Source organism: Hyperolius riggenbachi, chromosome 2, assembly GCF_040937935.1.
Source record: "Hyperolius riggenbachi isolate aHypRig1 chromosome 2, aHypRig1.pri, whole genome shotgun sequence".
In the NCBI taxonomy this organism is placed as follows: domain Eukaryota; kingdom Metazoa; phylum Chordata; class Amphibia; order Anura; family Hyperoliidae; genus Hyperolius; species Hyperolius riggenbachi.
Genome location: NC_090647.1, coordinates 161,354,283 through 161,367,980, shown reverse-complemented (window position 1 = coordinate 161,367,980; position 13,698 = coordinate 161,354,283). Strand labels below are relative to the sequence as shown.

Here is a 13,698-nt window from a genome sequence, read left to right as displayed (position 1 = left end):
TGCATTGTGGGACTTGTAGTTCCTTAACAGCTGGAGGGCCAAGTTTGCCCATGCCTGTACTATGCTATTTGCATACAAAATGTGTTTAACCTTTCATCAACTTGGAATTGTGTACATCTCACTGAACATCCCTAGTAGCAGCTATAGATCACCCCAAATGTAACCCTGTAAAAAAAATGTAAGGACGCATACAAAATATGCAAGTACATAAATGCAAACAACACTGTTTTTTGATGGAAAACCTCAAAACCTTTTTAAAAATGCATGCAATTATAAAAAAAAAATGTGTGAAAGAGGTCTTGTTGTTTTGTAGCACAAAGTAAACTGCAAAGCACCTGGTTTTGGCGCACAGCACCAATCGCTGAAGCTAGGCGCCCCATAACAGTAATATTGTACTGAAATGTTATACTGCGCGGGGCGCATATGGGTAATTTGGGGTTCTGGCGATCGCCAGACCCTGAACTACATCTCCCTCTGAGTTGCGATGACTTGGAGGGGGAATAGTATTTTACACCTCCGTGGATTTGAGCGGCAGCAGTGTGAGCTGTCATCCGGCTCCCGCTGTGCCCAGCTCAGCAGCATCGTACATATACGTGCGTAGTAAGATGGGCTCTCGTAATCAGAAATGAGATAAAGCTAATTTGAATGGAAATATTCTACCACGATGCAGTCAGAGCTCTTACTTCAGCTTTGGCAATATTCTTTGCTGTGGAAATCATTGCTTTCACCCTGTAACTAGCTAAACAGCTGTGTCATCCCACTGGGAAATACACTGTTCAGTTAGAACATGACCTAAGACAAAGAAAGTACAGGACAAGTCCGTCTGTACAATTTGCTACTTTATAACAAACATAGATTTTTAAGAACCCTCACATTTGTCAAGGCACCCCTTCCTTCTGTCAGCTGACAAAACAATCAACATCCAAGTGCTGGGGATATGGTAGCTGGCAGGAGTAGAAAAGTAGCATGCTAGAGCTAGATAAGTGGATCAGATGAGACTGGACATGGTTTGATAACACTAACAAGCCCAATAAGATTTACAAAAACAGTCAAACTTTATGACAGGATGCTAATTGCTTTTCTGCAGTTTCTATGGCAACCTCACAGTTCTAGGTCTCCAGAAGCTGGTATTTCTATGTGCTAATTAAATAAATGTATTTATCTTTCACACGCTACCTGTGGAGACTTGTAGACTTTTCCATAGGCAATAACTGCTACATATGTTATGAATATCATACAGTAGAGCTGAAATGGTAGATGATGAAAGACAGGCCATGGGAAGTGCATATGTGAAGGTAATGTAATCACCCTTTCAGTTGCGTACATTTTAGAGATTAAAAACAAGATTTATTGAAACCACATAAACTGGTAGTAAAGTGCTCCCACAAAACAAGAAGGGTTTTTTTATTTGTAAATTTGTAAGAAGTTTGAATGCTTTAAGCATAAATTTACTTACTTTTAGCTACAGATGGGCTCTGATTAAAGGATACCAGAAGTGACATGTGACATGATGAGATAGACATGTGTATGTACTGTGCCTAGCACACAAATAACTATGCTGTGTCCCTTTTTTTCTTTCTCTGCCTGAAAGAGTTAAACATCAGGTATATAAAGTGGCTGACTCAGTCCTGACTAAGACAAGAAGTGACTACAGTGTGATCCTCACTGATGAGAAATTCCAACTATAAAACACTTTCCTAGCATAAAATGGCTTATGAGACCAAGAAAGAGGTAAAAAGGGGAATTTCTTATCAGTGAGGGTCGCACTGTAATCACTTCCTGTCTGAGTCAGGACTGAGTCAGTCACTTACATACCTGATATTTAACTCTTTCAGGCAGAGTAAGAAAAAAAAGGAACACAGCATAGTTATTTGTGTGCTAGGCATTGTACATACACATGTCTATCTCATCATGTCACTTCAGGTATCCTTTAATAATGTAATAAATGTAGATTTTCTTATTTATTTATATTTTCTTATATTTAAGTCTTCTTTGAGTATTTTACAGATGCAGTGGACAGGGTGAAAACAAAGCTGATACTACACCCTTCATACTATCAGAAGTGAACCAGTGCTGGCTCATGTCCCTGCCATATTATATGTTCTCATCACTCCTGTACCGCTACAGCCCCTGCATAGGAACAGAACAGGTTGATAACCTGCAGGCTAGCAAAGTGTCTGTTCAGCCACAGCCTTGCAATGCCACCCAATGGATCAGGTGCCATTACCTGCCAGGTGACATTTCTCATACCTGTGTACGAGGCTTAAGTCACTGGCCCAGAATGAGCATGAAGATCATATGCTTTGACTCCACTGGCTGCATGCTTGTTGCGGTTGTGTGACTCAAAAACAACTAAAACCAAAAGTTCAGCATGCCAGCCCGGCAACTGGCATAGTTTATAAGGTAATGAATATGGCAGCCTTCATATTGCTCTTACTGATGTATCCTTTAAGCCATTTTAGCTAATGTCAACAGTAACTGTGTTAATGTGTTGGGGCCAAGTTATCTTCAGTAGGGATGGCCCTGCTCAGGAGAACTCATAGAGAAGCATGTGATCAGTTTGATCAGCTGATAGATTTGTAAGGTCCTGATTTGCTGTGATGACTTCCTGGTTTAACACATGATCAGGACCAGCAAATCAGAACCTTACAAATCTATCAGCTGATCAACTGATCACATGCTTCTCCATGAGTTCTCCTAAGCAGGGCCATCCCTAATCTTCATATCATATAGACTGTGTTAGGCTATACTTTCCAAATTTGATTGGTGTCAGGTATAAGCTGAGGTTTAAAGTTAAGCTGTGTGAAGTAACATGGTTCATGTAAGGTGCAGAGTAGTTTGTTAACTCAATGAGAGTCAGGAAGAAAAGGTTAATATTAATGATATTTACAAAAAGATTGTACTAATTAGATTTAGGCATTGAGTCAAGTAGGCTAGTATTGGTCAATCATTTGTTTGTTTGTTTTTTTTATAGGGTAGGAGACATAGAAGGAAGGGGTGTGAAAATCCCACTACTGGGTTCAAGGTATTGGTCTCCATGCAGTGCAACAGTATACTCAAGCATGCACTATTTAGATCTAAAAAAAATCTGGTAACAACATTACCATTGTCCAATGACACTAAACTAGCTACTAGTTTAGTAGGACTACTTTGCAACTCTGGCTTTCCGATCTTCTCCTGACTCGCCCTAACATCCTGCAGTTTACATATCATAGCCGCTCTTCATACTCTTAAAGGGAACCAAGCATCACTTTTTTTCCTGGTTTATAATAACTATAGGCGCTGCCATGCCCCCCTGCCCCATCCAGGTAGCCATTACTTAGCCAGGGGAAGGTGTGAAGATAGCATCTGTAAGGGCTAGTTCACACTGGGCACTGAACCGCGATCGTGTTAGTAATTCGGTGGGCAAAAAACAATAGAACGAGAATCACAGCTCAATCTTGCATGCAGCACGTTTGCGACTGATCTCAAATGCTGCAGTGAGATTGTATCCATAGGGAAACATTAGCAGCAGCGCTTTGCTGATCGCCAGCGATCAGCAAAGTGCTGCAAAAGCGCCAAGTGTGAACCAGTCCTGAATTCAATACAGGCTGTAGTAGTACTGAGAAACTGGTAACAGGGATTTATTTTCTGAAATTAAGCCTCACCCCCCCTCCAAAAAAGTAATTTGGCTTATTGTTATTTGCAATCCTATAATGGTCCAGAGGTACTAGCCGGTCATATCCAGAAATCAACAGAGAATTGTTTTAGAGATCCACTTTACACTGGCATAGTGAGTTTTTCTTGCTTTGTTTGCAGATAACGTTTTTATGAAGGTAATGTTTTTTATGACATATGACTTACAGCTTGGAGTATGAATCTTCCTAACCCAAGTGCCAGTTTTCTGTATATACTAGTATCTGATCTGTCAAAGCTGTAAAAATAAATAAAAAGTTTGAAATGACAGTATACAGTCATTCAGGGACTCTTTATGACCCACATATCTGGTGACTCAGACAGCACACTCATCTACTTTAATAATGAAAGTGTCTGCCCGTCTTTCACTTTGCCATTTTGTGAAATAACCTATATTGCCTTAGGGTTAAATTTAACAAAAACAAAAAAAAAAAGAAAATACATGCAACCTGTAGGAAGCTGTCCTAGTTGAAGAACAACAAAAAGGAGCTGTTCAGTATTATTGATACCGGATAACCTGTCATACCATGTTGTAGTCACTGCACAACCACTTAGCAGTACTGACAAATGTCTATACGCCCAGTAGTGTCCCAGTTAAATTAAATTGAAAAATGGTAAACAAGCAGACAAGGTTTTATGGCTGCTTAGCATTCCGCCTTGCTATGAGATGGGGCATTTATTATTTCCCACACTTTAGGACTGCATTTACAAGGTATAATTCCTTAAAGGGAATCTGAAGTGACATGTGACACAACATAAACATAGGAAAATATAGTTCTAGTCCTACTACAAAATTGTCTGAAGTCCCTTTCTGTTTTCCTGTAAGGGTGCTATCACAATTATCCCTGCAATTTCTGCCCACATTTTTCTGCATTTATTTTTGCACGCTGATTTTTCCATGCATGCCAAAGAAGTGTATTTACTTTATTATTATTATTATTATTTAGTATTTATATAGTGCCGACATATTACGCAGCGCTGTACAATGTATATATATATCTTGTCACTAACTGTCCCTCAAAGGAGCTCACAATCTAATCCCTACCATTGCCATATGTCTATATTATGTAGTGTAAGTACTGTAGTCTAGGGCCAATTATAGGGGGAGCCAATTAACTTATCTGTATGTTTTTGGGATGTGGGAGGAAACCTGAGTGCCCGGAGGAAACCCACGCAGACACAGAGAGAACATACAAACTCTTTGCAGATAGTGCCCTGGCTGGGATTCGAACCAGGGACCCAGCGCTGCAAGGCGAGAGAGCTAACCACTACACCTCCGTGCTGCCTTTACATAAAATTGTAAGTAATTAACTTCAGATATGCATGAGAATTTGTACCATTTTGATTGCAAAAATATGCACTTATTTTCCAGCAGAAAATTTGGATGTGCAAATTCTAACAGCAGAGCAAGTCAGATGTGATGCCATTGACTTGAATTAGATGTGTGACAATGCGAATGCGCAACAAATGGAAAATGTACACGAATTTGGTGAATAGTGCCGCAAGCAAGTATTTAAAAAAATGAGTTATCTATGCAAATTGGCTTTTCGAACAGTTTGTTGAATTTAGCCCTTTCCTATTTTTTTTGAAAAGTAAATAAAAGGCAAAATTCTCTTGTCTAGCTAAGGAAACAATGCTGAAAAGGTTTTACTGCAAAAAAATTCAAAGGATCATTACTTCTGTTTGTTTTGCAGCTGAAAGAAGGAGATTGTACATCAAACTATCACGGCTGCTGTTTGAAATTCAATCTTTAAAATTAAGCTGTCGACCTAAAAATAAAATATGGGACACTGTTCTATTTTAGCAATGTTACATTTACCATTATTAAAACACATACAAAAAAATATCTCATAAGTTTTTCTTTTCAGTTCAGGTTTGTTTTAACCCTCCTTTCACATAAAGCAGAAATCCAGGAAAACTGTTTTGCTTTGGATGTTTTGGAATGAAGCGGCTGAATATATTTACTACTGTTTGGGCCCTTACTGGGAAGATCTCTATCACTTCTTGATCATAGTACTCTCATTGCTTCTAAGTCAATTTAAACTCGACTACAACACTCCATGGGAAAAAACCCACATTGGAGCAACTTTGCTAAGCTCTCTCCCCTGCTGCCCTTATCATTTACTATGTTAATAATAGTAAATAATGTTAATGAAATCATTGCATGGGTACGCAAGGATACCCAGGCAATGCTAGTCTACTTAACACTTCCACGCTGCCCGGCACAAGGAAAGTTGACTCAGCCGGCAATAGGAAAAAAGCTAAACCGGATGTAAGCACTTTCCTCACCACATAAAACTAATTTTATTTTTCTAGAATTGGCCTCTAATTTAGTTTGCGTTTTACCTGAGAAGGTTATAATTTTCCAGCACTGCGAAAATACTGCAGCAAGATGACAAGAATACTCTGATGGTTATTTATGCTTCAAACAAAACACAATTTTTATGATCATAGCAGGGAGCTCTGCTGTTCTCACCTTTCTTCCTAGATGGACCAGCCCCACTCTATGCCCATTCACAGCACAGTGAAATGCCAGATCACATAATAGAAAGAGTTCACTAGTCAGGTTGTGATTTTATGAAGTAAGGGCTTGATTATTCCAGCTCCCCCCCCCCCCAATAAAATGTGGGGCTTATATAGATCTTAAAGCGGTCACTGATGACTTCTGGAGAGCTGAACCTTGCATAGTTGTCTTCATGGCCCTAGTGCTGAAGTGGGGTCACTGACTCCGAGGCTAAATGTAATTTAGCCTTCTTAAAACAGAAGTTAGGTAGGTTCTGGGTCACCACGAGCTGCCTGGGTACTCCTGGACTCAGTGCAGTGTTCCTTTAGGAGGAACACAACAGACTCAGGATTACCAGCTTCTAAATAAAAAAAAATGCCAGGCCCCATGCTTCTATCACAAGTTCAGTGTGAATCTTCTTTGCCTGACACAGTGGGAGGCCCTTCCATGTACGGTTCACCTCAAAGACTGCGTAAACAGTCTGCAATGTTTCCTAAAGCTTACTGAAGAGAGCAAGGAAATTGTGGCAAACATTTCAGAAGCGCTGAATGGAAAGCATGTCTCTATATTTGTTCTGGTAATTATTATTATTATCATTATTGATTGATATTGATTTATATAGTGCCAGCATCTTCCACAGCGCTGTGCAATAGCATACAGGGTATAACAATACAAAGCATACAATACAAACAGTTGATACAAGACAAGAAGATATAACAACTAAAACAGTGAACAAATTAACAACATATTTTACACAGAGGTGGGAGGTATGTACACTCATTACACAGCATTGTGAGACGAAAGGGAAGACAGCCCTGGCCAAAAGGCCTTACAGTCTAAACATTTAAGGTATAGGACAGTAGGTAAAGGGAAGCTGTGCATGGGGTGGTATAAATGGCAGTTAGTGGGCGGTGTCCTAGGTAGGCCAGTATGCTTGCCTAAAGAGGTGATTTTTTAGATTGCGCCTAAAAATAGTAAGTGTGGATGAGTGGCAGATGTGTTGAGGAAGAGTGTTCCAGAGGAGGGGAGAGGATCGAGAGAAGTCTTGTAAGCGGGAGTGGGAAGACAAAAGGATATTGTTAGCAGAACGGAGATTGCGTGTAGGATGGTATCTGGAAATAAGTTGCTTTTGATAGGAAGGAGCTAGGTTGTGGAGAGCTTTGTAGGCGAGAGTAAGGATTTTAAATTGTATTCTTTGTGTGACTGGCAGCCAGTGAAGGGACTGACAGAGGGGGCTTGGGCTGGAGAAGCGTGAGGAGAGGTGGATGAGTCATGCAGCAGAGTTCATAATAGAGTGTAGCGGGGCTAAGGAATGTTGGCCAGTACTGAAATCCACCATTACAATATTAACATGCACTAAAATAAAATGACTGTTGTGTTTACTCGGATATTCACTGAATAATAATTCAATGTGGGCAAATTGGTGGGTGTTGTAAGAGGGAATTCTGCCTAAGGATGTTCTAACGCCACAGGCATAGAGGAAACAAGGCAAGGTCATTAAAAGGGCAGAAGGAACGCAAGATGGAAAAATAAATTGAAGCAAATAAGAACTGCTAAAATTAGACTCTACTGTACCAGATAGGTAAATGGCTTTATCAACCATGAACTCCTCTGCAAATCGAATGTGACAGAAATTCTTCTTGCTCTTGCGAATTGCTGTAATGTCTCCACATTGCTCAAAAACCTCTTGAATTATTTCCTCTGTAGCATTTTCGGGTAATCCTCCAACAAATACAGTTTTACAGCCTGGAGGTCTCTCTCTTGTAGACGGGGGAGGCAAATCTATGGAAAAAAAGACAAAGCCTCAAATATAATGTTTTCAAGTCAGCATTTTTCCTGTATTACAAATTCAACTACGTAAAATTTAATTTAACATTCAAACCACTTTTAAAATAAAAAAGGAACACTGCAAACATGGCACATCATAAGTGGTAAGCTTCTTTACATTTTTTTCCTTAAGGGTAGAGACTGTAAACATTGTTAGAATACTTACAGTGGGGCAATAATTGTTGAACTTGTCCAGTGTAACAATAATTGACTGTCATGGCAATCCTCTGTCTTTAAAGCAAAATTACAGTGAACTAGAGCCTACAACTCCTTACTGCCCACAGATATCCTACCTGTCTATTCCAAAGAAGAGAGAGTGCACACAAATGAAAAACTGTAGACATGAGGAGCTTGATTTCCCATTGCCCTCCGGTCTTAATCTTGGTGGGACCGGAGGGTATTAACATGCCTGATAGGAGTGCTTTTGTCTCTGTGGCCTGGCATATCAGCAATGGTAGAAGAGCAGGCTAAGGATCCCCCATACAGGGCTGCAGGAGAGTGAGCTGTCAGGATACTGCATGGAATGTGTTCAATGTGCTGGAAGGGTGAGTAAAGGCTGACAATCCTCACCAATCAGTCAGCAGCTGTACATTCTAGAAACAGATATTGTTGTAGTGATACATAAGCATTTAAGATGATAACACTTTAATATGGTACTATACAAGTGTGCATTTTTCATTGTATTATTAATATTGACCTACAGAACACCATCAATTGCCATGGTGCTGAACAATAGTATATATTGCGTACTGACAATACAAAGTTTATATGGACTCCGCAAGCTATGAAGAGAATACAAGTACACCTCACTTTGAAAACTGTACCACAGGCAATGTAATAAGGTACATACAGTGATGCCAGAATATAATAGGAGAAAGTGAGAGCCCTAACCACTCTAAAGTCTAAATTATTAATGGATGGCCAGAACTAGACAGCAGTTATCACTCAGTCTGAGAAAAACTGTCTGCTGTGGCTGTGAGGAGGGTCATGTGACCAGCTGAACTGCCACTGGAAATATTGGGCAGGGTTCCCAGATGCCAGTTTATAAATCATTTGATTTTCAGAATTGACATAACTGACAGATATGACTTTTAAAATATGTGGACACTGGTTACAGATATTAAAACAAGAAGTACATATTAAACATATGGAAAGAGTACCCTACGTATTAGAGATGTTTCTTTAAGTTTGCAAAATAAGTGATAGATTTACTGTAAGTCTGGAAACATGTTTTAGCTTTCAGGTAGTGTATTTTCCTGCATCATATTGCTATCATTAGGAAATTTGTAGACTTAACTAACGCACTTGAAAATAGTGTCTGCGCTAGCCTTACCAATACATCATGCTGAAACTAACAGTATAGCTTACAGTTATCAAAAATCTGACAGTTAGCGCTGCATCATGGGAGGTTATTTTTCACACCTAATTCAAAGAATGTAGCTATGACCTGCTGAGGCTGAGAAAGGCTACACATGGGAACAGAAAATAAATAACTTTTTCACACAGTTTTCGATAGTCAGAGGCACAGAATGGACTGTAGATGTATAAAATAATAACAAGTAAATGCTATATAGCCATTTTAGATACATGTTGTGCTTGGCGAATATCCATTCAGTTCTAAGTTTAAGAGGGACTTTTTTTTTTATTTACTGCTTTTTGATTTTTATTGGTTTTTAATTGGTTCTTGCTCAGTGGTGAAAGTATTGATGATTAATTGTCTCATTTAGTTGAAGGTTATACTGTATATAAAATGGACATCTTAAGCGGACCCAAACCCTTGCGCAGTACAGAATGAAAAGCATTTAATACCGCGTTTGGTTAATTGTCGAATGTAGTCTAATGTGTAAGTTTAAAGGGAACCAGAGATGAACGTTTCACACAAAATAAACATATCAGTTGATAGATTGTAAAGAATAAATGCTCTACCTGATAATTTTGCCGCTCTGGTGTGCCTTTTTTAGTGTTTTTTATCCATTATTGCTCCAGGAAAAATCAAATATGGCCGCTGGCTCATATCACTTCTGCTTCCAGGTTTTGAGGTGTTCTGGATGTGCTGTCTAGGCTATATGAGACTAGGCTGCTATCTAGGCTAAATGCAGCCTTTCATCTATGTGCTTTCATATTGGTATGATCTGCCTGTAGGAAGTGTCACTGATAATAACTGCATTTTCATTCCTATGAGAATCTAGTGCACACAGAGCACACAGGGATCATATTACAGCCACAGAGCTTCTCTCTCAGGAGCAGCCCCCCCCCCCCCCCATGTCATCACAGCTCTCAGTATGCAAAGCAGAAGATCTAAGCCAGGAGGGGGAAGGCTTGGGCTTGAAAGCACTTCACAGAAGAGTGACTCAGCTATAATGATTCCAGGTCAAACCTCGACTGAATTGTCGGTGGATTCTTATCACAGTTGCTAATAGACTAATTAAGCAGATAACAATGAAACTAAAAGCAGGGTAGGTGTTTACTGTCATGTTCCCACTGATAAATGTAATAAAATACATGAGGGTGCTTCATCTCTGGTTCTCTTTAAAGAATGTTGTCTAAGAGCTGAGGATTGTGGGTAGGGGAGGGCGTATTGTTAGCCAATCAGGAAGGGGTGGGGTGTCTGAGGACGAGGAGAGGAATAGAAGAAGGTGGAGGAGAGGAATAGAAGAAGGTGGAGGAGAGGAATAGAAGGAGGTGGAGGGGAGAAGAAGTCTGAGGCATGTCTACTTCATCTCCTTCTCCATCCACACGTCTAATAAAAGTACCTTACCGACAGGGATCAACTGGTCTAATCTCTGTCAGAAAAAGTGGGCGTGGTTGCTCTTTATTTGCTTTAGTGAATTGTATATTTTGATCACTCCCTCTTCTTTACCTAACAAACTACTGAATGTTTTAGACCAGGGCTAAAAACAGGTCTAAAGCATTCAGTAATTATATGTGAATTCCCTATTGAGGTTACTAATTGCAGGTTTATAACAAACTATCAGTAAACAAGTCTAAACTGCTCAGTGAATTGAGGCCATAGTTGCTAAAGAAATTCATATCTTTGTGTTTTTTGTTCGTATAGCTCAAACAGATCAAGCTAATTCTTAACAACTGCAGGAAAGCTCTGCCAAGGTAGCTCTCCACATAGTAAACACTGAGGGTTAATCCTCTCTGTGCAAAAGTGAAACCCAAAAAAACTAAGGTTTTTTTTGGGATGGGGGAATTTCCATAAATTGTAATGAATACATTATTTTTCCATAAAAGTTATCATGCTGTGGCTAATCTTCTAGAGCAGAGAGTAAGCTCTTGGTTGAGTTCCTCTTTAAGTGTTGACACACTGAAATAAGACTGTTCAGCTTAAGAGAAATATGTACCTATAAATATCTGCTACACTGACAAATGTGAGAAAAGGTATAATTTTATTTCTGTTCATCTACACCGAAAAACATCAAAAGAAGGAAAAAAAGGAAAAAAGAAGGAAAAAAAGGAAAAAAGAAGCAAAAAACAGGAAGCTCTGACATTATGATGAAAAACTCTGCTGGTTATCACCGTTGTCTTGTTCCAGATAAAACAACAAAATGCCAGAGCGGCACAACGTATAACCTAACAGCATGTGTCTTATGTATTTGCCTGTGAAGCAGAAAGCATCCTCTATTATTTACATTTAATTGAGGGCTCCATTAAATATTTGGAGGCATTTGTAATGTAGAGCATTTCTGTGAAGCTGTGACAGGATCACATAAGAAAATCTCCCGTAATTCCCACTGACAGAATAAGAATCTTTCACTCCTAGCAAGGTCTCCTAGGTACCTAATGCTAGTTTGGTTTCCATTTGTTTTGTCTTTGCAAAATGGGCAAAATTAAATATCCATAAGTCTATTTGTTTGAGAAAGACGTAGAGGTACTTGAGAAATCTGTATTCCTTTTTTTCCAGAACAAACATAAAAATGATACACTGATGTTGTTAAACATGAACTTGTGAAACTAAATATTTTCCTACGCTAGACGCAATAAATGCGAGTTTCTGGAGCTAAGACTGCATAAAAACGGACAGAGGAATTAATGTCATTGGTAAACATTACCGACCATTTTTATGCACTGAATCAAATTATGATATATCCCAAAACGAACAAAAGCAGGTTTCTTTGGAGAAGACAGTGGCCATGCTTAGACCTCTGCTGATTATCAGGAAGGAACGGTAATAGGTTACTTTTATCAGTAAATCTAGCAGTGATTAGCCTCATCATTTATATTTACTACCACTTGAAAAATGATTAAAAACAAGATTGTGTAACCGCCACATTGAGTCACCCCTGAGCCTGGCCACACTCAGGTAAGACATGCAGGGGCGTATCTGGGCTAAAACACAAACAGACCTGGAATCAGCGGCAACCAGGAGACATAACAGGAGATCAGCACATAGTAGTCGCGTGGTGAAATTCAAATGCAGCAGTGACCGATGATGTCACTTCCTGCATTTCAAGTTCACCACGTGGCTACTATGTGTCGGTCTCCTGTCCTGTCTCCTGGTCGCCGCTGATTCCAAGCCTGTTTGTGCTTTAGCGGCAGCAGCAGCAGCATGGGGGAGAAGGAGGGAAAGAGGTGGAGGGGGAGAGGCTCAATACATGCATTTTGTAGCAGCGTACAGCACGAAGAGGAAGGGGGAAGGTTTTTGAGCGGCGGCTCAATAAATACATTTTAGCGGCGCGCAGCACAGGGAGAAGGGGGTGCAGGCATGGTGCCCATGGGTGCTGTGGCGCCCATGGCACTAGCCGTAGCTTCACCCCTACTAGACACGCCACTGGAGACATGATGCATTTTGTTTATTTTGTTTTCTTGCTTCTGGGTTTCCACAACATGTCAAATGCTGAAATGCTTGAGGTTACTAACATTGCCATTTGGCTGCATAAAAATTAAGTGGGAAAGATCTCAGTGTGGTATCTAACACAGAAAATAGGGGGATATCTAGGGAGACTGGAAATTTGAACTCAATGAGCAAGTCTAACTGCAGTACTGTATTACTTGTAGGAGAATGAGTCTTGGAGATGGAGGGGAGGGGAGAAGGCTTTTCCCAGGGGCGGCATGGATGTATATAGTTTGAGTTTATTTTATGTTTCTTTCACTTGGAAAACATATCTGGTGATTGCTTTGTTTTGTAACCTGAATATATGTTCTATGTAAGGTTACTGGGAAATGTACCTTGATGGACCGGTACCCTACTTCATCTATACGGTTATTCTATGTATATATAGGATAAATTTGGATGTTACTATGCACAAATGTATATCACTGGATACCCATTTAGGTGGCCGTACCTATACACCTATGTTGGTTGAAAATTCATAGAGAAAAACCTAAAATAGTGGGGTATGTTCCTTATGTAAAGACATATTGTATGCGACTTTTGATACGACTTGTAACTTTGTCTTGTTCTAACATGCGTACCCCAATAAAAATTATTTAAAAAAAAAAAAGATCTCAGTGGCAGGCAGGTAGGAGGCTGAATTGCCCAACAAACACGCAGGTCAACTTTCATCTGAAAGAGGTCTAAGTCTTTGGGGCTTTTATTTCGGACAGAGTGAGGAAGGGTTAGAATCTCAAACTGCCGTCACATAGACATGGCAGGAAGTTAGAAATCTCCTCAAAGTGAATAGTAATATTTTCTAGTGACTTAATGCCTCCTTCTTGCATCATCTGATGCTGACCTCTGGAAGTAAAAA

General features: G+C 39.7%; 1 protein-coding gene across 10 annotated transcripts in view; it reads right to left on the bottom strand.

The window, feature by feature from the left end:
• The window catches only part of ENOX1 (ecto-NOX disulfide-thiol exchanger 1), a 723,730-nt gene that overhangs the window by 145,027 nt on the left and 565,005 nt on the right, over positions 1-13,698 (bottom strand). For 9 of the 10 annotated variants that reach the window (XM_068267775.1, XM_068267774.1, XM_068267784.1 and 6 more), the window contains one exon: positions 7,754-7,960. In XM_068267775.1, coding sequence (XP_068123876.1) covers positions 7,754-7,960 — 207 coding nt within the window. Of the gene's footprint in view, positions 1-7,753; positions 7,961-8,171; positions 8,298-13,698 lie in introns of those variants that run through there. The other variant, XM_068267785.1, reaches the window with a different exon arrangement.